Source organism: Phaeoacremonium minimum, assembly GCF_000392275.1.
Source record: "Phaeoacremonium minimum UCRPA7 unplaced genomic scaffold PA7_03_scaffold_331, whole genome shotgun sequence".
Classification (NCBI taxonomy): Eukaryota; Fungi; Ascomycota; class Sordariomycetes; order Togniniales; family Togniniaceae; genus Phaeoacremonium; species Phaeoacremonium minimum.
The window spans coordinates 79,446-104,509 of NW_006921235.1; the positions used below are offsets into that span (position 1 = coordinate 79,446).

The window sequence follows — 25,064 nt, forward strand, 5'->3', positions numbered from 1 at the left end:
AGGTTACGGGGCTAAATTGTAAGACTACCGGTGGCTATTAGGATTGACAAATAACAACACAAAATTGCTCAACTGAAATGATTATAAGCTCATCCGTGGCCTACATGCTACCATGAAATATTGTTGGTCTTATAGGCTATCATTGGAAATGCTACATATTGAACAAATGTCTATCAATAAACCGTCTTCGTAATATCAAACATCGACGCCTCGCATATAAGTTCAACTCCTACGTCATTTCTATTTAAACCAAGCCGGATTCGGTCTCATCAACTATCTGGACTTTTATGCTTCCATTTCGGGGGTCCGAGGCCAACTGCAATGCATCGATTGACTTTTCCAACGGATATACATGTGTCACGAGCTTTCTAAGGTCCAATATTCCACCACTCAAACAAGCAATCCCGGCAGGCCATGTGTCTCGGTAACGATTGATGAATCTAAGGTCGATCTAGAAGATGTCAATCTGGGACCGCGACTTCAGGAGTATTCGATGGACTTTCTTACCTCAGCAAGCGAGATATGCATGAAAGGCAGGTTGTTCATCACCGGCCTACCAACACCGATCACAACGACAACGCCGCCTCGTCTAACGGTGAAAGCAGCCGTGCAAACACTGCTTTCAACTCCAGTGCACTCCAATACGGTTGGTGGAGCAGAGTATTCGTCTGTGTCTGCTCCAAACAAAGCTCGGATCTGCTTGCCATTCTGTTCCGCGTTCAAAGTCGTGTCAACCTTGTAGGTAAGACAAGATGGTACAAATTCCTTTGCAAAAGCTAGCCGACTCGCTTCCACGTCCGTGATAACCAGGGGATGGGCACCCGATGCTCGTGCTGCAGCCAGCGCAATAAGTCCGATGGGTCCAGCACCGCAAATGACTGCGCCTCTTCCAAGACTTAACTCTGCGATACGGAGACCCTGAAGGACTACACTGAGAGGCTCCAGCAGTGCGCCTTCAGCAAAAGAGATGTTGTCGGGCAGCCTGTACATGGTCAGAATTCTTTCTTTTCGTGCAGTGTCGTCCTCGGGATCAAAACTCACTTATGTAGCCATTTTGCGCGATGGACCATGTATCTTTGTAGTGATCCGTGATATGGGTACACTCCAGCGAATTGGACATCCTCGCAAAGGTTGTATCGTCCTTCCTGGCAAAGGAAGCAGTTCTCACATGGAACACCTGGTTCTATGGCTACCCTGTCACCTAAAGGAGATTGTAAGTGATGGGTCTCGCTTTTTCTCTTCAATCAAGTTGCATATATACCTGGTTTGAGATTCTTGACTCCTTTGCCACACTTCAGCACTACTCCAGCGGCTTCGTGGCCCAATATGCAGTCTCCTTCCACAACAAGAGATCCGATGCGACCGGACTTCCAGAAATGAACATCAGAACTACAACATCATCAGCATTGCCACAGGCAAACACATCTGCTATGAATGAAGAGCGACCTACCCGCATACACCTGTAGCTTTGACGTGTAGAAGGACCTCGCCTTCTTTCGGTTCGTGCACAGGCGCCTCTACCTGCTTGATGTTATGATCGGCCGTAACTTGGAGCGACGGGTTTGGTAGGGGCATTTGAAGGACACCATTATCATGGCTCCTAATGGTCGTCACTGTAGAGGTGGCACCGGACTTCTCCCATGTCCCATCGACAGCAGATTCGTCTGGTATTATTGCTGATGGCGGCATATTTTGTGACTAGCTTTGTGAAGCGACAACTCTCAGCGGCGATCAATTTGCTAATAATGATGAAATAGAGTGCGACGGCGTGACAATAAATTCTACCCAAACATGTGAGGCTCTCAATTGATAATATGATTTCTGCCCAAGCTAGGTTTCACGGCACGAGAAAGATGTTCGGCATCCCTACAGGAGACGATCCCCCGAGTAAGAGGGGTGGGCGCTTGACACTTCCATTTCGGGCAATTGGAAGCGCATCTTACTGGCCACCTGAGCAATCGAGCTTTGGCCGCGGCGCCTGACACCCACTACCGAAGCTCCGCTGTAAATGCGCTCCACGATGGGTACTAGTAGCCACCCATTCAATAGCTTGAGAGAGCTTGAAATGAAGAGGCCGACCGGCTTACAGAACACAACGTGACAATCTAGACCCTTCAGTCTTGACTTTTTATTTCAAAACACCATCTCATCTCACCCACGACCTCGGGACAGATCTGGCCATTGATCGAAAGTAATTACCTACTATGGCGCCAGGCCGTTTGGAAGAGATGCCTGCGGGCGACGCACTTCACGTCGCCACAGCAAGCGAGATGGTGACAAAAGACAAAAAGACGACAGCGCTTTCGGAGGAGCATGATATTGTCCTTCGCACATTCCGACTGTTGATATCAGATCTATGTCAACAGTTTGGCGGTGGACATCCCGGTGGTGCCATTGGCATGGCTGCAATTGGAGTCGCGCTGTGGAAATACGTTATGCGATATGCGCCGCATACCCCTGATTACTTCAATCGAGACAGATTTGTCCTCTCAAACGGCCACACATGTCTCTTCCAGTACACCTTCCTGCATTTGACGGGATACAAGGCGATGACATTGGACCAGCTCAAGTCTTATCACTCGGACCGTGTTGATGCGCTGTGCCCTGGACACCCAGAAATCGAGCATGAGGGTATTGAAGTAACAACGGGGCCTTTGGGCCAGGGCATCACAAATGCAGTCGGTCTTGCAATGGCAACGAAGAACCTGCAAGCCACCTATAACCGGCCGGGTTTCGATGTTGTCTCCAATCACACGTGGTGCATGATCGGCGATGCATGTCTCCAGGAAGGCGTTGCGCTTGAGGCTATCTCATTTGCTGGCCATCTGAAGCTCAACAATCTCACTGTCATCTACGATAACAACCAAATCACATGCGACGGCTCGGTAGATCTCACGAATACCGAAGACGTGAACGCGAAGATGCGAGCATGCGGCTGGGATGTCATTGAAATCGAAGACGGCTGCTACGATATCGAGGGTATTGTGCATGCATTGGAGCAAGCGAAGAAATCACAGTCAAAGCCGACCTTCATCAACGTCAAGACTGTCATTGGGCTTGGGAGCGCCGTTGCGGGTAAGGCCGAGGCTCATGGTGCTGCATTCGGGGAGAACGATGTGAAGAACATGAAGAAGGCGAATGGATTCAACCCTGACGAGTACTTCGTCGTTGGAGAGAAAGTACGGACCTTCTTCGAAGATCTTCCCTCAAGGGGAGAGAAATTCGTCGCCGAGTGGAAGGACCTGGTGGATCGCTATGTTCAACAATATCCAGAACTTGGCGAAGAATTCAGAAGCCGTGTCCGCGGCGAGATACCGTCGCACTGGAAAGACCTGATCCCACAATCCTTCCCAGATGGTGATACTGCCACTCGCGCATCTTCTGGTCTAGTATTCAACCCGATCGCAAAGGAGATCAACTCTTTCCTAGTTGGAACAGCAGATCTGTCTCCATCAGTGAACATGATCTGGAAGGGCAAAGTCGACTTCCAACATGTAAGTCAAATCCTCACGGTCGACCTGTCACTCTTCTAAGGCTAACCCATCGACAGCCCGATCTCCGAACGACATGCGGCATCAATGGATCCTATGCTGGACGCTACATACACTACGGCATCCGTGAACACGCCATGTGCGCCATCTCCAACGGACTTGCAGCCTTCAATCCGGGAACATTCATCCCTGTCACCTCCTCCTTCTTCATGTTCTATCTCTATGCAGCACCCGCGGTGCGCATGGGCGCTTTGCAACACCTGCAGGTCATCCACGCAGCGACCCACGATTCCATCGGTATGGGTGAAGACGGCCCGACCCATCAACCCATTGAGCTTGCCACCCTGTTTAGGGCGATGCCAAATTTGCTGTACATTCGTCCAGCGGACAGTGAAGAGACTGCTGGGGCTTGGGAAATCGCAATTGGAGCGAAGGGAACCCCAAGCATTATCTCGACCTCAAGGCACAAAGTTCCTCAACTGAAGCAGACAAGGCGAGGCAGTGTTGCTAAGGGTGCGTACGTTGTCGAGGAGGACGAAGAGGCGGAGATCACATTGATCGGAGTCGGTGCCGAGCTGTCCTTTGCATTAAATGTGGCCAAGGAGTTGAAGGGCCAGGGAGTCCGAGCCAGAGTTATCAGCTTCCCTAGCTGGAGGCTGTTTGACGCACAGCCAGTGGAGTACCGAAGGAGCATACTCAGAAGACACAAAGGCATACCTGCCGTTGTCATCGAGCCGTATGCTCCGAACGGTTGGGAAAGGTATGCAGATGCAGGAATATGCTTGAGGAGATTTGGACACAGTCTTCCAGGAAAAGCCGCGTACAAATTCTTTGGATACGACCTACCGACGTTGACTACAAAGGTTATGAAGTATCGTGAGGATCTTAAGAGCGGCAAATTTTTACTGGGAGAGTATGTTGACTTGTAAACCATGAATAGTTAGAATAGACTTATTTCGAATAATAACTTTTTCAATTAACCGCATCGTCGTTCTCTGATAAGGATGTATCTAAGCATGAATATAGTTGGACGTTCAACTTCTCGTCTATGTGCAGAATGTACATATAACTTGAGTACGAACTCAAGAACCTAAAACAAGTCAACCTTACTACAAAGGATTGAAAGTGAGAAATTCAACCAGGTAGTTGATTTAGTCTCATCAATTCATATGACAGGTCTATATATATGATTTTCTTTTCCAGTTGACTATAGCTTGGTGTGTATGTCAATCAGGCTCAACTGCGCATCCCGGCTCCCAGAAATACGACCGAATTGCCGTGGATGACGGGACCACCTTCACCCGGCATTTTGCGTCATGTCTGAGGGGTATAACTTTTCCTTGTATTCGACTGTAAATATATAAGAATCGGAAATTCTTCTAAATTCTTCTAGTCTATACTGTAAATTAGTCCTGCGTTGTCAATTGATAGCATCATGTCGCAGTCTTGGACACATCTTGTACGATTCCTGGCGGAGGAGGATGGCCAGATCCATCTCGGCCAGATCGATGCGAAAACCTATCCAGATGTTGGTCTGGCTTTAGAGAAAGGCGAAAAAGTCACAGCGAACCTGATTGAAGGCAGTGTTTTTGACGGCGTGGTGACGGACAAGGTCCTGACAATCGGGCAGGTGAGCAAGCTCAAAGGACACTGACGGGCGGGCAATGGACATCGCTAACACGCCAGCGACCAAAGCTCCAAGCGCCTTTGAGGATAGATGAGATACCCATCATTCGATGCTTAGGCTTGAACTACCGCGACCACGCTAAGGAGGCAAACATGGCAATCCCAGATGTGCCCGTCCTGTTCATCAAGCCACGGACCGCCATCAACGGACCGGCGCCTGCCAAAATCAACATTCCCAAGATCTCGCAAGATGGGTCGAGTGACTATGAGGCGGAACTGTCCATCGTCATCTCCAAATCCGGGCGTGATATTCCTAAGGAGAAAGCTCTGGAGTATGTTCTGGGGTATACGTGCAGCAACGATGTAAGCGCGCGGACGCAGCAGTTCAAAAACAGCCAATGGTGCTTCTCAAAGGGTATGATTTTCCGCAGATACAGCCGGCGCATTCTGAAGGGGTAGTCGATGATTGACATGTGTCGTTGTAGGCTTTGACGGCTCATGCCCGATTGGTCCTGTGCTGGTGGCACCGTCAGCTATAAGCGACCCCCATTCTCTCGGCATCAAGGCAATTCTGAACGGACAGACGGTACAAGACTCCAACACAAGGTTAGTAAAGGGTGGCACTTCTTCCTAGCTTCAGTGTTTCCGTCGCTGACCGTGGCATATCATGAATAGCGAGATGATATTCGACATTGCCACCACGATCTCCTTCCTCTCGCAAGGCACGACGCTGGAGCGTGGCACGATTATTATGACCGGTACAGGCCCAGGAATCGGAGCAATGAGGAATCCAAAGCTGTCGCTTAATGCTGAAGACGATATGCGGGTAGAGATTGAACAGATCGGAACCTTGATCAACAAGGTGTATTGGGAGTAGACAAGCAAAGCTGTAGGATTGACATGGCATTTTGATATTTACCATGTTTACTTTACCATCTTGGTTTAGACAGGGATAAATGCAACTTCCGCAGTGGAATGCTGCTTAGATTAATCGAACATTCTATCGCCCCCCGAGAATAACACGCCAACGAATCCCCCTTCGGGATATGGGACCACTAATCACAAGTCTCAGCTCTCAATAACCAGATCACTAGACCAGCAAAAGCGCATGGCAGCCCGGTGACCAGAAAAGGATCAGGGGATTTCGCCGCGGTCAATTAGCCGTGAGCCCCTGCGGCCAGATGCCGAACGGGCTCGAGACTGGGTCTCCCTTCAGTAACGCCGATTCGATTCCCCCAGAAAAGCTCGGTCGTAAGAGTGTGGGGAGCAGTGGGGTTTAGCGGAGATTCTGGCCCTCGTAGCGCTTAACATTCCTGCTTTGAGAAGTCGGTTTGCACGCTAACAGACTACCAGACTCGGGCATCTTAACCTCTACTAGTCAAGCGCCTCTCCAAGACGACGCGATGGCTGGCGATGGCTGACACAGGCGGAGGGCAGGTGACCGCGCTGGGCTTTGCCTAGGTTTGTCTCCGCTCCCGTAGACTTTCCCAATCCGACAATATGAACCGTCGAGTCGCCTGTTCCTCGACCAAGCCGGCCGAGTTGAGTGAGTCGAGTTTAGTTGAGAGGAGTCGAATTGAATTGGCTTGCCTTGACTTGACTTGAGCTGACTGATTGATTGATTGATTAACCTAAGGCCGAATCTGCGTCGCCGAAGATGCACCATGGCCCAGGACTCCGAACCGGCGGGTCCAGTTGAAGTTGACCCCGGCTCACCCGTCAAGTTGCGTCGCAAGCGGACGAGGACTGGCTGTCTGAAGTGCCGTGTACGCCGCCGAAAGTGTAAGAGCATCCCTCTCACTGCCTTGCAGGCTCTCGGCCCCAACAATAAGCGGGACCCGGTCCTACAAATACGGTATCTAGAGTCAACGGCCAGTGCTAATAGAAACCCCCTTCTGATAGGCGACGAGCGAAAGCCAAGATGTCAGCGATGTGTTGACGGAGACTTTGACTGTCAATATCCATCTGGCTTAACGTTCCTGGAGAAGAATGCTATAACTGCCCCATCATCCACGAATCCAACGCCTGGAAAGCCTGCGGCGAAATACTCACGCCTCCACGTAAGTCGAATCTCGAGACATTGGTCTCTTCACATCCATTGGCGACAAGAGTATTGACGAACGATAGTTTCTCGAGCCCGGAGCTTCCAGTTCGCGAGCCAAGAAGCCTTTGACTGCTGCACATCCGAACCAAAGACCCCAGTCCTCTTCGGACAAGTCTGAGGAAGATGAACCCGTTGTCGCAGCCCGCGACTGGGTTGGAGGACTCGCGCCGTCACTTGATGGCACAGCAGATCATCCATCGAATGAAATCTTGACTCCCGCCAAGTTCATCAACCATCATGGCGACCCGATGGCGTGGAGTCCCGATGCTCCTCTATCTATGTTGTCGCCACAGGGCCTAGAAATGCATGTGTCGCCGCCTACGCAACTCCATCCAGGTGCAACGCCAAGTGACGGCTATGAGACAGCCTTGCATGTTCTGCTGTCGCTAGGAGCGGACAATGCGGATGCAACGGCCACGGCTTCTGGGCATATTCCTTCGGTCGGAGGTCAGGAGAATTCCACAGAGTCCAACAATGATCGGGAGTTTCAGTCAGAGTTCTCAATCGCGCCTTCGACCTCCTCATATAAGAATACACCAGATACCCCCATAAGTACTATCGGTTTGGGGTCGAAGGACACCATTGTTCGGCTCTTGAGGCACTACAGATATGAAGTGGCACCCTGGGTAAGAAGGGATTCTATTCTAAGCCCCTCAAAAGTAATACTGATGAAGTACAGTTGGATATATGTGATATGGCCCAATCATTTGGACTGCTTCTGCCTCGCGTCGCCTCCGCTTCTGAGCCTATCTTTCATTCGTTGCTGGAGCTCTCAGCAGCATCTCTTGATGCACAGGCGCATTCACAATCCCAGACTACATCGACGCCTCAGCGAGAGAACCCGGCAGCGAAACCCATAAGCAGTGCAGACAGCCTCATCACTGCAGCTTTGTTGGCGGTACGAAACTTCATAACCAGGTCACCGAACACGTGGGAAAGTCCTTGCAAGGGTCTTCTGTCATTTGTTTTACAAGACAGCTACCCTATCCCACAGTTACAAGATCATCTTCCCAATGTCTTCCTGAGGCTTGGTACGTTCCCTGTCCTCTTTTTCAGACAATATTTGCTAATACTACTACAGAGCTAAGTGCAGCACTTGTCAGCGGCAATCGCGTCCCTTTGGAGAAACTTCAGTTGGTCCAACCTCAATGGAACGACTCGTCTATGACAGACAGCATCTACCAGTACACTCGTGAGCCCTTGATGCTCTGTGCCAGAGCCATCAACTTCATCGCCGGCGACGTGTCCTCTCCAGCAACCGAGTTCCCGATTCCGCTCGCACAGGCCTGGAGGCACATTGCTGAGGAGCTCGGTGCCTGGTACACCAACCGCCCAGAGGAGTTCCAGCCCATAGTCGAGCTTGATCTTGACTCCCGCGCAGGCGAGCGCCTCTTCCCGACGGTTCTCTTCACAAATGGTGCCGCGGTACTCGCCAACCAGCTATATCACACAGCCATGATGATACTACTACAGCACAAGCCGAGAACCTTGGTGCTCGACTCTAGAAGATCCTCGGCCGTGTCGCCGCTGTGGCACGCTCAGCGAGTCTGCGGCATTGCTCTCAACAACGACCGCCGTGAGTGCTGGGACCTTTCGCTGGTCTCGAGCCTCTTTGTGGCGGCGAAGAAGATGACATACGAGCCTCAGCAGCGTGAGATCCTGCGCCGCTTCGATGCGATCGCCCGTGTGACGGGCTGGAACATCGGCCGGTTCTCATCGATGCTGCGCGATGAATGGGATATCTCTGACAAGGGCTGAAACTTGGTTGGCCAGCTGAATGATAATAACTTTTGAATCATTGAGACTCTTAGTGATCATCGTCGAACTTTGTAGCCCCAAGCAGCCTCTAGGTCCGGGATGCGCCAGCATGTGCCCCACCCGGTCATGGCCTCGATGCTTCGGATGAGCTTGACGACCAGCACATGCTCAGACTCGTGGCTGAGGAGTCGTCCGGCGATCCAGAGAGGTTGTATTGCGTTATTCAAGCATCCTTCATGCGGATTCGTCAAGGATATTCCGCAGATGCGCTTCGCGTGCCAGATCGAAGAACTCGTCACGCCGGGTTGGAGAGCTACGGCCTTGGGTTTGAGGTTCAGGAGGAGGATGCAAGCTGTATGGTAGAGCTGGTTGGATGAGATAGCAGCCCAATGAACAAAGAGAATTTGCGGGAAAAACTTAGTCTCAATCTCCTGAACAGGGCACATGTCTGTCGGTCGATCGTCGAGCCACGCTTGCAGGTCGTCCCATAGCTGGGACCAGCGTTGTGTATACGACTCGTTGCCGCAGCCATTGGCTTCCCCGAGCTCCACGAATCGCGTCCTGTCCGCAATGAGCTGGCAGGCTTTGGCACATAGGTAGACTGCGTAGTTGGCGTGCATGTCGAGGCTCTTCGTTTCTCGAAAGAGTCGACGGGCATTGATCTCGTCTTCACCTGGAGCAAGCCACTTCAGCGTGGGTACGAGGGTAGCTTGAGTGCCATCAGATATCAGGGCACCACATAGATCTAGTTGAGATTGGTCAATCTACAGACTCAATATGAGCAGATGGAATTATATGAAAAGCTTACCCATTCTTGCGTAGCACCAGAAGACTGCTTGTAGTAAACCACCACTGAAGCCATGCACTTCGAAAGCATCAAACAGCGCAGCACACCCCTCCAAGTGTCTTCTCCAATCCTGCGCACTGGCGCTCATCATCTCCATAACACATAGTACAGTGCAGATGGGGATAATCTGGTCGTCTCGGGACTGCAGCAGCGGCGTCAAGAGCCTAATTGCTTCTTGGTACAGCTCCAGGCTGTCGAAGCTGTGCTTCTTTCTCTCCTTTCTCTCTACCTGGCGAGCTGATAGCGATAGGATCGCATAGAGAAGAGCCGGGGATTTCCGTGCCAGTACAGGCACCTGGATGCCGAATGCGCGAGACGAATCGAACATGTCCAGCCACGGCGCAATGCTGCCGACGTAATTCTGTAGATACTCCATGCGGCGACCCTGAGACAACACCGCCGCCGTCTGACGGTGCAGTGAGTGGGCAGCCTGTATCTCGGCTTGTTCTGCAGCTGTGTCCCTCACTTGAACTGTTGCAGATGCCGCCTCATCGTTGGCTGTCGGCGTGGCCTCGCGCGAGGGATTGGCCGTCTGCGCAGTGTTGAAGATCAGACATCGCAGCTCCTCCTGATAGGCGAGATATCCCGGATCCTGCACAAACTCATCGAGACGCCAGATGGTCGACGGTGAAGACGAGTCGGCGTCTCCCAGGAACGGAGGCGAGACATCGTTGCTCTGGGGGAAGCTGAAGGACGGGAACCCTGCCAGAACATCGTCCGTGTCCAGGGGGTCGGCAATGGCAGCTTGTGAGGCCGCAGACGATGGAGAGAAGAGCTCTGCCATTTCTAGGACTCCTGATTCATTGGAGTTGACCACTCAGATAAAGATTGTAACTATTGATGGTCCAATTATCAATGGATGGCAGCCAGGACTTACAGGCTGTCAGTTAGAAGTAGTGGACAACCGAGATCGCAAAGAGCAGAGGGGGCTTTCGGGGGCAGACAAGATCAGTCAGTGAAATTTGGGGCATCACACGCCCATGCTGTGGGGATCGGATGCGGGACCCTGTGGGGAAATCCCAGCGCCGAGGATCACTGATCGGGTGCTGGAGTTGCGCCACTAGCCTTCGGTCTAGACCAATTACAGCCTATGTCACATGGCCTGTCTGTAAGGTCGGTCAAGTACCCAGCTCCAAAAGAAAAAGATAAATCAAAATAAAAACCCTCTTGCAAAGAGAAACCTAGGTAAAGCCTCAAACAGGTTATGAAGATCGATTACTTGAATATTGTTGGTCTTCGTGGAAATGAGATTAGAAACTGCAATGTCAAAGAGTGACTTGGGTAGACGAAGCGTTTATATCACAACCGTAATGAGAAAAGCTCTCAAAAAAAAGGTAATTAAAGGACCATCGGCGTACAATACGAAGTTCCGAATACGTATTGCACTTGCAAAAATAATAATAACGTGGATCATTTATCGTGGTCGCATTCCCACTGAAAACTTTTGTACTACATCAGAATGTGGTCAGTCAAACCACCTTGTCCTCGGACAGCGCTCGACCACAGCAAAAGAATAGGGGCATATTCTCTTATAGATACATCTCAAATGCCTTTCATCCCATATGTATCCATATCGTGAGTCGTGGACGTAACGTCCCAGCCCGGCAAGTTATCGGGTGGCTTGGTTGCCATCGTTCATATATCATATTCACCACCCTCATTTAGATATCATTGCTTAATATAGAAATGGCCAACCCGTTGCGTTCTCAGTACATGGTAACGCCTTGGAGGCTTCCTTCTGTGTATATTACGTGATATTTTGAGTGATGTTGGTCAGCAGGAGGCAGAGCTGCCCTGCTTGATTCGATGGCGAAAGTTGGTACAGCTCCACAGTGTCCATTGAGCCTGATGCGTCGGCAAAGATTACTCTAGCATTACTCATTTCAACAAGAAACCGAAGTCATGGAGTAGAGAATTATCTTGTAAACGAATATTGTATTGTGTAAGCTATTCACGATGCCTTGCCTCAACCACATCGCAGACCGGAGCTCCAGGTCAAACGCCGACTATGTCATTCGTAAAAAGGTCAACAAAACTCTTAGCAATATGGGGAAGTAGGCAATGTGCATGATTAGGACTCACATTTAACGTCCCTGGTTGCACAGATACAGATTTTTGGTTGATTCGGCTGACATCCACTTGTAAAATTGGGAGTTGTGAACAAAGGTAGCATCTCGAGGTGCCTGGTCATCGAGGTCTCGATCTTTGAGCCAAGGCTTTTCATTGATTTCTTCTTCAGATGCACTCTCCTTGTGCTCTTGAACTTGAGAGTACCAACTCCGCCATGGCTGTTGCAGCTCTGGTTGAGGCTTCCAATCTGGACGCTCAAACATAATTTGTATTACAACCAGATGTCTTATTCAGGGTAACTTGAGTATTTTCTAGTCATCAATGACTCAGTGCAGAAACAAAATTTAGTCAGATATATAAGTGCCATGTCATGCTTGGAGTGAGACACCGGTCACTCTTTATATAGAAAATTGAGCACAACTATAAACGCACGGAATCTACTTGATCTGAATTCAGAATAACCCCTCATTACATACAACAGGAATATGCATGGTGGGCTGAGCTGCTCAAATGACCATGTTTGCTCGTCAGATCAAAAGTGCACTTTAGGTGGCGTCTGAGTTTCCATGATATTCGTCGTGTAGCTGTTCGTTCATTCGCTGCTGTTGTTTTTCGTCTTATCTTGTACTACCATGCTCAAAACTTCACTTCCTCACCGAGTGAGAGATAAGCAGGGTCATTTAACCTTGTTGTTCTACAGTGTGAGTATCTCGTTAAAACGACTGGTTGAGCAGACGTGTCGTTCACTTTGCAACCGTCGCCTAACACAAGGGATGTTCAATGAGTGACATATGTATCTATACCAGCTATTACTTACACTTAAGACTACCTAGGTATGATGGCTTGTGAACATGCGTTATGACTGGTTAGCATGCATGCGTCCCGGCATCTTGTCGGACAGGATGTATATCGGACTGCTCAATTCCGAACGTATTTTCGTGACTGAAATCAACAGCCTACCTATTTATGGAGTCTTGTCGCACTTATATACTTGTAGAGAATCTCAAACCTGCAACTATCATAGTGCCAATCGTGTGCATGTTACTGCGATACATGTGTAATAGCTCAAGGAACAGTCGTGCATGTCAAAATCGAGTCGCTTGGTATCTCGCAAAGTGAGGCATGACCCACTGTCTAGACTCAGCCGGCAAATTAAATTCGATCATCTGCAGGCGGTAGTTTGAGGAAGAAAGATAATGAGGTAATCCAGGGGTTACTGTTGGCAATATATATCAGATCCTAGCCCATACCTAGGGAACTTGTCAAATCATTTCGTAGCCTTGTCCTAGCCCGTTTGCAGCTTATTCTCCATAAAAATCAATTAAGGCCACAATGTCCCCTTCTCCCATATTCTTAGCCAAGGTAAGAGCAGAGGTTCACCATGGCTCTTGCAAATGGGCCAATTCAAGCTCCTGGCACATTATGCTATCTAAAGTACAATGAAAAATTCAAGCAAGAGAAACCATTCTTTATCTGTTTTCCTGTTGATGACTATCCTGGCGCGAAGCAAACCAATTTGGAATTTGACTTCTATAACGTGAATATCCAAGACATGCGGGGCCGCGAAAGCACATTCAAGTTTGACACTCAAGGATTTCAGCCAATGGAGTTCCATTCTCAATATGATTATCAAGATTTTGACAACTTCCACAAAATTGCTGGCCTCTACAACAGTGAAATTGAAAATTTTCTCAAAGAAGAGATGAAGTTCGCCTTTGTTGAGGTTTATGACATTCTTGTAAGTCAATCCTTCGGGACAAGTTCTTACCAGTGAACCTTTTTGCCTCAATGTGAGAGCTCACATCAAGCTGCAAGATCCGTCGACGCACTGCTGAATTCCCTCGATCTCAATTTCAAGAGAAGCATATTCAACCAATCCGTACTGTACATGTTGGTTAGTATTACGAGTCTCTCCGCTTTAGTTCATTCTGACACGAAATCACCAACTCAAGACTCGTCGAGAAAGGAACAAGTGAAACAAGCACTAAAGTCATTGAAAAAGGCTGGGATAGATCCAAAAACAGGCAGAACACAAATGTTTGGGTACGGGTTGATTGCTAATTTCTTATGGGCCCTATACAGCTCTCAATATACAATCTGCTGACTGAAATCCAGTGTCTGGAGACCCTTGAAGGGCCCAGTAAAGGATTGGCCACTAGCAGTGTGTGACTATCGTACGTGTGACACGAAAGACATTGTCGATGTAGACCAGGTGTATCCCGACGCAGTTGGGGAAGGATGCAACATATATTTCAACGAGAACCATCGCTGGCACTTCCTGAGCAACCAGATGCCCCATGAGGCATTGTTGATCAAACAAATGGATTCTAAGTCTGAAGCTGCTGATTGTGAGTTCCAATCATTGATCTGTCATAATTTATCTGACGTGATTGTTATCAGACTGTGCTCATGCAGCGTTTCCTCTGGATAATAGCAAAGAGGGTACTGAAATGAGGGAGAGCGTCGAAGTGAGATGCGTTGCCTGGTCACCTGAGTGAGATTAAGGTATTAGTGATGCATCGAGATAGGGTTCTGAAGCTGATGCAACAAAGATTGTATGGAATGTGACTGAAAGAGAGAAGTTATCGGAGAGAAATGCCCCGTGTTACTCTCAGCAATATTTATGGTATTGTTCTCGTGTCGTACAATCCAACTTTAGCACGCCGGCTCATTATAGGGCAGTGGAAAGATCCCAAGGATGACACAAACTCTTATGTTGCACTAGGTATTGAAACAATAGTGGATATTATACTATCTAGAACCATATCGCTTGAAATACCTTCGTTGTACCCTGCCATTGTACACCTAAGGAGACTACAGTCTGCTTTCATCACTGTGCTTGATGGGGAGGAGTTCGAATGAAAGAGAGTTATCATTGAACTATGGCTGAAGTGCAGTCTGGCTTGAATTCAGCTCCCGGTTGCTGACTAGCCGTTTAAACCCGTCCTTCTTTAGAGCCCAACGCCAAATTAGAGTGTTGAAGTGACTATCGGCAAAATTGTTTTGACAGCCAAAACTCTATGAACGCCGTCTTCCAATAGCGTTGACAGGTTTATTCGTCCAAGGGCTTCAATGTACCCCTCATCTGTTGCTTCATTGGATAAGTTGACATTCTCTTGAGTGTCTGTCCTGTCGGTACAAAACTAGGATCCTGTGAGATCGTGACCAGTCGCCGCCGTAGTGAATCCCGATTCACGACATTGATGGATTTACCGTCAATGCGGACGTGCAAGTATTACTCTCGACCGGGTCAAACATCGCTAGCTAAACCACGCCCGGTTACCTCTTCCGCCTCGCACGGGCTCGAACGCCGTTTTTCATTATATCAAACAAGATGGACCTGCTTTGTTAAGTTGCCTGGTCTTGAGGCTAACGGGTTTCCCCTAATTGAGCAGCTTGCTCTCGATTTGCTCGGCATAGGGAGCCAGAACCTCTCCAGGGTCAGCTCACAGAAGCACCGAGAGGTCATCAATGAAGACTAAGATGGGATTTGGTAAGATTGTGTTTCTTTTTGGAGTGTAGTGGTATAGATCCTATAATAGTACATGTAACATTGATCATTACCTCCTACTTGTATATCCCATCACGCGCCACCGAAAACTCCTCCCGCCATTCCACGGCCGTTTGAGAATTCCATGATCCCCGATCATCCGTCACATGTGCCCGCCCCAGTTTTGCCATCCCGTATTAGATCCCATCAGCCCACTGGGCTCTATTTGCGGCGTGCCAGTGTCAGGCAGTTGCGCGGTGCTTGCACCTTTCATAAGGCTGTCAAAGAAGGCCATGTCCACACCTTGAAAGGCCCAGTCTTCAGCACCAGCAGTCAGACCAGGAACGTATATTTGTTGTTGCTGGCTCGTGTCTATGCCTGTGAATGGTGTGATGGGTTGCTGAGGGGTGAACTGGCCCGTAAACTGCATTGGAAGAGCCTGCCAATCTGTACCTGGAGCGTCGCCGCCGATTTGGTACCCCGGATGGGTTGCCGGTGTGGCCACACCGCTGCTACTAGCGTTGTTGACTGGAGATGCCGCAGTGGCTCCAGCAGAGGCACACTGCTGCGGAGACTTTGCCAAAGAGGACTGAGCTGGTGGATTGGATTTCTGTGGCTGTGTCTGAGCTCTGCTGAGGCCTTCAGAAGCGATGCGAATAGTCCCGAAATATGGAATACGTAAACGTAAGGCATGGTTATCTTGTTGGACACATGGCGCATCTAAGTCCGCGTCCCCGGCGAGTTCCTCGTTGCTGGTACTATAGCTACCACCGTTCGCAGCGTCAGCCTCGATAGCAAGTAATCGCTTCAGGATAGCGGCGCTCTGTTTCGAGAGAACATCCTGATTAAGTGAATGCAGCTCCTCGAAATTTTCGAGCACACGTTCCATCATGCCTCTATCAACAAGCCGTTGGTGTGCTAGGAAGTTATTCGACCCGTGCCGGTGGCTATCAAGATGTGCAAGCAGCAGCGTCATGCTTGCCATAAAGGCAAAGAAATCGACACCGCGGCAGCTGAAAGCTACCAGGTTTATGCTTCGGAATGAGATGAACCGGGTTAGCTGTTCGCGAGATGCGTTCACGCATGTCATCTTGCTGTAATCGTATCGATGCTGTGGCGAGTCTCGGAGCATGTACGGGAGATGAAGCTGGTTGAGAAGGTTATAGTGAAAGAATTGATTGACTAGTCGAATAGTCTCCTGGAATAGGTCCAAGTTATTCTTGCAGTCGGTGAGCAGGGGAGTGAGCCACCACTTCGAAGGCAGAGTTCTTGCCGCAGCTTGAAGATCGGCGTCGATCTCTTGTGTCGCAGTATAACAGTCGTCTTGCCCAGCCACCAACAGGCAGTCATTGCGTTGTAATAGCTTGAGAGCTATGTGTGTGTGTAACCTCTCGAGGCGGCCATTCGAGGTGTCGCTCTTCATGGCCTCTTCGTTCGTGAAGTTGGTTTCATGTGAACCTACAGGCAAGCCGAGCATGAGCGAAAGATACCGGTCGGCGTATACGATACGGAACCACATGTGCTTCAGGTCGGCAATCGTGTCCGGGCTCAAGGACTTCACACCAGCGCCACGCCCACGGTGAAGACCCATCAGTTGACCAACTACCATGGCACGGCGGAATGCCAGCCAACCTCTTCGAAGATTGCCATTATTTGCCTGATATATGCCTTCAAGCAGAATGCATTGCATTCCTTCAACACTTCCCACGAGCTCGTCACTGGTGTTCACTAGGTTGACGGCTACATCGACCAGGCGTTTCTTGATGATGCGGAAATCTTCGTCGAGGCGTTTGAGACCGTGGGCGAAAGTAGGATCCAGGTGTTGGAGGCACATAGCGAGCATCAACATCTTCCGTCCAATAAGCGTCGGATGGTCAGTCGGGCTCGGCAGTTTGCCAATGTCCCCAAATCTGTCTTGCTTGCCGCTAAAAAGAACTGCATATGGAATCCACATCATCTGATGGAACAGACCTGCGGTGGAACCTGTACACTCCACGATGATATCTGTGTCATGTTGCGAGGGCAAAGCGGCATGAAGAATCTTAGAGAGCTTCTCATATCTGTGCGGGCCTTTCTGTGCTACTGTGTGATCAAAGTCAGGAGTCGGTAGAGGTGGTGGGCTTCTATGACTCCTTGACGCATCGATAACTTCATGTTCCAAGCCCCCCTTCTCACGATTAGCATGAGTGAGGACAGGAAAGACAAACATTGTAGGCTGCGCACCTTTGGATGGTCATAGATGGTCAGGTACCTACTGGAGTCGGCAGTGACCTGCGACTCCGGTGTGGGAATCCCCGGGTTAGGGGAGGGCTCTTCTTCCAGCGTGTCAGAAACAGAACTCCTGCCCGCAGGAGTGCCCAGGTCCCCGCGCCCAATAGGTGCATTGCTGGATACTTTCTTCACCAACTGCTCGACGAGAGCTTCCATCCTCCCCAAGCGGTCTCCTACCTGCCGAGTTGATCCATTTGAAGTAGATGGCTCTTCAGGGAACTCCTGGCTGACACAGTTGGTTCCACGACGACGGCATCCTTCGCATATCTGATCCTCTAGCGATGGATAATTGCAGCGGATCTTGCGCCTCTTGCACTCCCAGCAGCTGCGAGTGCCCTTCCGGATCTTCCTGCGCTTTGCATCTCGATCATCAGCAGCCTCAGTGGACTGTGGGGATCCACTATCCGCTGGGACAGACGCCATTACAGGCGTCAAGATTGTCCCTGGCCGCCTAAGAAAGGCCCCAGGTATGGCCTCTTAGAACACCTAAGCAGGGCTCGGGGCCACCAACGGCACCGTCCTGTACAGTGAGGAATGCAAAGGAAAACTAAGGTATAGCTGGGGTTGGCGGGACGGCTCGCTACACGAGCTCTGCGAGGGCAACTGCGTTCAATGATATGGTCCACCGCGACGGTGGATGAAATGTGCTTTTGGAGGGGCCTGGGGCTTGAATGGGAGATATCAGGTTAGGCCCAGCGGATTTGTCAGGAGCAGGCCGTCTTGGTTCTTAAGTCCGCCGAAGCGGCGGAGCGGCCGCATGCGGGCTGTGGGCCAGGCTCACGGAGACTTTTGGTTCTTTTGCGCTGGCGCTGAGTCAATCTCCGCACAAAATCCACGCAGCGCTTCGATCCCACCGCCTGCTTTTGTACCTTGCCAGCTTACCATACGTTGGTGTTGGCCTTCCAAGACTTGACTGTGCCGCCTGTGCAGTATTACGTACGCCGGAGCCTAATCGTAAGCAGACATGTCTTTCGATGTTGGACGGGGCCGAGGGCCGAATCTGTTTCATTGCTCGCTCGGGAGATGTGTGAGAATGATAGGCGTCTCAGCAGGCATCGCATTCCTCTGTCTTGACCGTGACTTTTTATACCTTAGATGATGGAATGTTTCAATCCATGGGTGCGGACTGTGGATTGCAGCATCGGCCTTGGATTTGTGGATTCGATTCAAGGACAGCCCTACCGGCCTGAGATCCGAGAGAATACGGGCCCTGTCTTGCGCCTCTCTGGGTCCACCTTACCTCCGTTGGGGAACGGGGCTGAAGCTCTTCTCAATGCTGTGAAGTTGCTCCGACCATTGTCGGCGCCGATTTTGCCACACCCGACACTCACCGTTTCCTGCAGTTTCTGCCGTAATTGCGACAATATTTCTTTGCGAACACGTAACCCCTCAAAATCTAGCATCTAAATGCCTAGTATCAAGTTCTTACAAAGATATAACTTAGCTTGCGAGGGTAGTAAATCCTAGCACGATGCGCTGGCGTAATCATCGAAGACCCAACGATCCTTCGTCCCAGTGCTAATTTCTTTCAACGTAAGAATCCAAGAGGAGCAATTCGTGCCGTACAAGAAACAGTCCAGGTTTTCAAGGCCCTTTCAAGCATTAGCCAGTACTTGCCTTTTAAAGTAAGCTGTTCTCGTAGCCCTGGTCAGTTAAGTTGACCATCATCATCATACCTCTACCCAAGCATAGTCAGCATTTAAACTCCGGAATTGAACCGAAGGATTCGGTCGTGGCACCAATCCGCAAAATAACAGTCTACAGTTTTCACCAAGATATATCCATACTTCTTATACACACACCAAATGCCGTGAGACCGTCGAGTGCGCAAGTTAATAATTTCATCTTTTAAATTATTATAGCGTTTGGACAGATAGACAGTCACAGAAGCACGCAACAATCACAGTCGGCTTCAGCTATGTTTTTGGATAACTGTACTTTTATCGTATTAGAGATGAGTCGATAGCAGGAATGCACCAATGCCTAGCCCGTATGTACAAATGAAAATGTAGAAACTATCAAATACCAAGTCCTGACGCGTATGTGGCGCGGTCTGCCGTCAATCTGAGTAACGACTCTATACTTCTATCCAACGCCATTATGCCATATCCAAACCAGTCATTATATCCAACCACCGATACCCATCCACCCTTTATTGATCGTGAAACGATCTAAGCAGCACCGCCACCCTTGATCGCATCGGTATTGAGTCTCTTCAACTTGGTTGCCAAGCTGATGACGAAGGCCAGGCCTGTTGCTGCAAGCGAGAGAGCGAAAGAAATCTTCAGACCGCGCATGTATGCGACAAGAATGCCTGGAATCTCTTCTGGCGTAAACACATCACGCAGCTCTGTAGCGCCAGTCAAGACAACCTGCATCGGGTTGACGTTGGGGGCTGAGTGCGGAAGCACTTTCGTGAGGACGTTGACGAAGGATGATTGGGCCGCAGACACCAGGAAGGCGCCACCCACCGTTTGAAAGACTGTTCAGCCTATGTTAGTTACGGTAGATCTCAAATAAGTTGGTAGTGAATGCTTACAGAGAATGATGGCAGTCACCTCAGCCAAATCCTTGGTTGGCGAAGTGGCTTGACCGGTAATAATAGGCACCTGGAATGCTAGACCCCAACCAATACCACCAATGATCTGATATCCAATCCACTTGCCACTGCTGGTACCAATATCAAGAGTGTAGAGTAGACCAGCCGCGATAGTGGCAATAGCAGCTCCTCCAATCTTAATCGGGGCGGCATGGCCAGTAGCAGAAATGGTGCCACCGGACACGATCGTGGCAACCGTAACAGCCAAAATAAGGGGCAGATTGCGGACGCCAGACTGAGTTGGGCTCACATTGTCGATACTCTGGAAGTAGATCGGGAGATAGTAGATGATCAGGAAGTAAGCACCGGCGAAGAAGAATGCAAATAGCGACGCGACGAGATAAACCCTCTGCCCGATTAGGCGCTTGGGCATCATAGCACGTTCGCCCTGGTATAGTTCCCACCCGACGAAAGCGATCGAGATCACGACGAACCCGACTAGGAGGCCAATCACCTCTGAAGAGTTCCAAGCATATTTCTGGCCTCCATATTGGAGGGCCAGGATATAGCTGATGACAGCTCCCATCACGAGAACAACGCCAACAGGGTCCATCTGGAGGAGCTTCTCCCTAATAGTGGCCTGGACAGGCTTCGCAGCACTCGGTGTTGTGAAAAAGAACAGAATGATGGCTCCAGACACGCCTCCAATCGGAAGGTTGATATAGAAGCACCACCTCCATGAGACCTTATCGGCAAAAGCTCCTCCAATCAAGGGGCCAACCACGGACGCAATACCGTACGAGGCACCAATAATGCCAGTGAACATAGGCCTCTTCTTCGGCTCAGCGGCGAAGGCAATGATAGTGTATGCTCCGGAGCCGATACCCGCAGCACCAAGACCGGCGATGGCCCGACCGACAATGAGAGCCGTGGAATTAGGTGCAACACCGCAGATGAGAGAACCGAGTTCAAATACGAAGATTGACAGCAGGAAGGTAATCTTCAAGGGGAAGTACTTGTATGCCTTGCCCCATGCAGACTGAAAGCCGCCAAGCGTCATAAAGAAAGCTGAACCGTACCAAGCGACATCATCGAGACCACCAAACTCATCTGTGATCCTGGGAATTGCGGTTGCGACGATTGTCTATCTCAAATTAGTCCTGTCGTCTAATGACAACGTGCAGATGCGACAACTTACCATATCTAGGGAAACTAGGAAGATCGAAAGAACTAGCGCGACAATGATAAAGGTAAGCCGCACTCCGGTGGGATAATCCATAGGATCCGCTGCCCGTTCCTCCTGAGGCGCGTCTTCGACCTCATCGCCCCTTTCCTCGTCGGTTTCTCCACCCGTATCGCGTTTCTTCTCATCAAAATCTGGGGCCGTGGACGGTGCTCTTGTTGAGGCGTGATCGAAGTCACTCTGTTCACCCTGTGGGTCCAGCATCTTGTTGCTGCTTTCAGGCTTCTCACCATCACTTATCGTATCTAAAGCGGGCGCCATGTTGCCCGAGCGCTTGATGTTTGCTGTCGTTGATGACTTCGTGGCTGATGACTCCGCAGGCACTGGCCAACAAGGCAAACTGGGTTTTTGACTCTAGTGAATGAAGCTGGAGAAGACAGGGAGGCATATCAGGGGTAGGGACATGGATGAAATATATAATAAAGAAAATTGACGGCCATTAGAACCCGGAGTTAGCAAGCCCTCGAAAATCCTACATACTTGCAGCTTACATCATCCTGGTTCACAATTTACAAGGATAGTAGTGATGGATTTGCACCGACGAGGGCTCGGTCCAAGATCCAACTGGTGTAATACGGCGAGTAAATGGTGGAACTCGAAAGAAGGATTCATTATGAGCCAGTTTGCTAGAGGCTGACTCGCCCGGAGAAATACTTACTCGCCGTACCTTTCCGTGCATATTTGGGTGTACATGCCTTCTTGCCATGTGGGCCTGCACGCTCACATGTACCGATAGGCGTAAGCCGTAAACCAGCCCAGTTAAGCACATGCGAGAGATGCGTGTTTCGCATGCTTAAGGTACTTGTGCGCACGGAATTGCCAAGGGGCCTTGAGCAAGCCCGAGTCACCGACATGGGGGCTGTGTCGCAAAAGGACAGAGATAGAGTGAGATGGAGTACGTAGATTGCAGCCAGGGAGGACGAGGAGCGTCTCCCATCGTCATTGATTCGACTGCTGGGACCAATCGGAGACCACGCAGATAACGGGAGTTAGGTAAGGTTGGGACGGACGTCTGCTGCATTCCCAGGGGCCTTGTCAACAAGCGTTGGGTGCAATGCGCCCGCGTACGCGCCGTAGACGGACATAACGTTTGGCATCATTGTCCCTGTACATAGATTCGCGATGTGAGATAGGCACCAGTATCGTAAAGATACAATCCACTTTCGGGCTATTTCTCTCCTTATTCCACACTAGACGATGTGCACTATCGCCGGCAAGGCTAGGCCGTCTAACAACAGCCCCCTGTTCTGGCGCCAGAATCTTGCTGAGGATCCCTCTGTAGATCTGGCGTTGCATTTCCGCCGATGACTCGGTGGAACAGCCGCTGAGCCCTACAGCTGGGCATAAGTATTTCTAATGCCCCCTAACATTAGGCCGACTGTCAAAGAGCTTGGCTCCCAAACTGAGTCATCCTCTTTGAACGAAATGTCGATATTGACGATTTTACATTTCCTTCTTGGCGATCATTTGTAAGTTGAATGGACTTACATGTGCGCTGCGCTCCGTGTGTTTCACTGCCAAAATCTGAATGTATGCTTATTAGCGGCTGCCGGGCGACATCAGAGTCACGGCACCCCGGGACGTCCGACCTGCTGGCTTCTGTCATTGAAGACTCATCCGTGATTCTGGGCGTGGCGCATGCTTATGATAGAAGTTAAAAAATTCGTCTCATTAGCTCATCACCTTTGAAGCAGTCGATACAAGTAGTAGTTCCTGAAGGAATACGAGAGAATAAAATACCTGGGACACGCGCTCACTATTCACGTTGCATTTTCGCGTATGCCGATGGTTCTGTATCGTTGCACCTACACTGCGAAATCGTGACGCACACATTCAGTGAATGAAGCCTTGTGGGAACGTCTACGCTAGCAGCTTGTGAAGCGAAATCGCTGAGATGCCAGCGATGCCAGCGATGCCAGCGGCTCGTCGCATACAGTACCAAGACCGGAAACTCGCTTTCGATCTGCGGAGTGCGGGTCAAGTGGACTCACTCACCGACAACAGACAGGGGATCAAGCTGCCTCCCTTGGATGCAATGACTATGAAGGGTAAAATGAGATGAAAATCTCTGGGCCCCGGGGGGTGAATCAAGACCTTGCCCGGCTCTCACAGCCAAGCCATACCCCCCCTGCTCGATCAACCATAAGCTTAATTGATACCCATTCCGTGTTAAGTGCCCCCACCTACAGGGCATCCTGTCAGCCCTATGTCGTATATACTCGTACACCATCGTGATCCTCCGTGCCGATTGGCAGCAAGCGTGGCTAACGGAGCCACGGACCACCAAGCACCGACTCTACTACACATTACAGCCAAGCATGCACCCGTAATCGGACACTTAAACAAACCCAAGCCCGACCTTTGTCAGCTCGCCATTAAGTATGCTACAATGTTCGATTTCGGTGGGAGGAGTTGCTTATCACCGATGGTGACTTCCTGCCATTTCTCTGAGGCTAAATGCATATACCCTGGGAGTTGTGATGGCGCCATCTACATTTACAGCCTACCCGCCCGGCGGTGCCCATCCCTCTCAATATCGGTGTGCAGATAGACATGGCACCAATGAACAGTTGGCCGACAACACACCATCGCTGTTCAACAGTTTTCACGCATTTAGCCTCCGCATCGGGTTAGAAATGCCATTGTCACCGGAATCTGCGCGGACGCCGACAACAATGTCCATATTGTGACATGCCTGTTGTATCCACGGAGTTTTCATCGGACCGCAGTGGGAATTTCTATTACACCGTTCTTATTACACCCGGGGTAAGCAAAGGGATGACCGAGTCTCTCGTGTGGTCATTCTGCTTGAATTCGTGACGTAAACAGAATGACTTGTTACGGGATGTGATTCACAAAAGCGCAGCGAACAAAGCGTTGAGAAGCAGCTCTCCATGCAAGCCAGCATGCCAATAAAGGGAGTAAAATGAAACTGAAATCCTAATCGTAAGAGCAGCCAAAATGGGCAATTTCGCACAATTCGGATCCTTCCCCAGTATTCCGACACACTAGTCCTTGCTTCTGCTGACGTTGACGTATCAAACACATGAATCCGCCAAGTATCGCGCTGACACGACCGTGAACGTGTTCAAGCGTGTGAGCATATCATGAATCCGGAAATCACACACCGGCCCACTACTACCACGTAGCAAGACTTGGCTTTCCTTGAAATCCGAAGCGGATCCATCAGCAACTCAATCACTGTGTAGATAGCATTAAGGTAAACGAGTGGAATCAGCCAAGACTAAAGCAGAAACCCGAGTTTGACAACGATCCTATTGGCTCCGCGGTCGGCCGGTTCCCATGGTCGAAGAGGTAGTGATGTTCCCAGAGCCTGCCGAATACGCCTGCTTACATGGACTCCTGCCGGTTCTCCGTCCGTGGGCGCACATGCCTTCCGAATCGGGTGTTACTACGGATCGTGATGCGTAACATATTTACAATAATAAGATTAACATCCATAATCTATCCATCATAGTTGCAATTTGTTGCCACTGAGGATGAATGCAGATTATATCGCTTTCTAGTATCGGGATACGATATTCGCTGATAACTTTGTAGTTGGGCAGTAACGCCTTGATATCACATCGCAACATTAATGTGAATTATTCACAGCAGAAAGCGA

At 50.0% G+C, this 25,064-nt stretch overlaps 4 protein-coding genes across 4 annotated transcripts; 2 read left to right on the plus strand and 2 right to left on the minus strand.

The window, feature by feature from the left end:
* Positions 1-2,228: 2,228 nt before the first annotated feature.
* On the plus strand, positions 2,229-5,994 carry UCRPA7_4269 (putative dihydroxyacetone synthase protein; the record flags this gene model as incomplete). Its single annotated transcript, XM_007916837.1, has 7 exons — positions 2,229-3,494; positions 3,551-3,788; positions 3,876-4,251; positions 4,902-5,121; positions 5,178-5,532; positions 5,603-5,723; positions 5,793-5,994. The coding sequence occupies 7 exons, from the start codon at positions 2,229-2,231 to the stop codon at positions 5,992-5,994; spliced, it is 2,778 nt and encodes a 925-aa protein (XP_007915028.1).
* A 1,701-nt stretch (positions 5,995-7,695) lies between these two features.
* On the plus strand, positions 7,696-8,979 carry UCRPA7_4270 (putative c6 zinc finger domain-containing protein; the record flags this gene model as incomplete). Its single annotated transcript, XM_007916858.1, has 2 exons — positions 7,696-7,711; positions 8,303-8,979. The coding sequence occupies 2 exons, from the start codon at positions 7,696-7,698 to the stop codon at positions 8,977-8,979; spliced, it is 693 nt and encodes a 230-aa protein (XP_007915049.1).
* A 56-nt stretch (positions 8,980-9,035) lies between these two features.
* Positions 9,036-10,610, minus strand: UCRPA7_4271 (putative c6 transcription protein; the record flags this gene model as incomplete). Its single annotated transcript, XM_007916849.1, has 2 exons — positions 9,036-9,724; positions 9,788-10,610. 2 exons carry the CDS (start codon positions 10,608-10,610, stop codon positions 9,036-9,038), a joined length of 1,512 nt encoding a protein of 503 aa, XP_007915040.1.
* Positions 10,611-19,828: 9,218 nt separating this feature from the next.
* UCRPA7_4272 (putative major facilitator superfamily transporter protein) lies at positions 19,829-21,643 on the minus strand (the record flags this gene model as incomplete). Its single annotated transcript, XM_007916833.1, has 3 exons — positions 19,829-20,139; positions 20,197-21,340; positions 21,395-21,643. The coding sequence occupies 3 exons, from the start codon at positions 21,641-21,643 to the stop codon at positions 19,829-19,831; spliced, it is 1,704 nt and encodes a 567-aa protein (XP_007915024.1).
* Between the last annotated feature and the right edge of the window lie 3,421 nt (positions 21,644-25,064).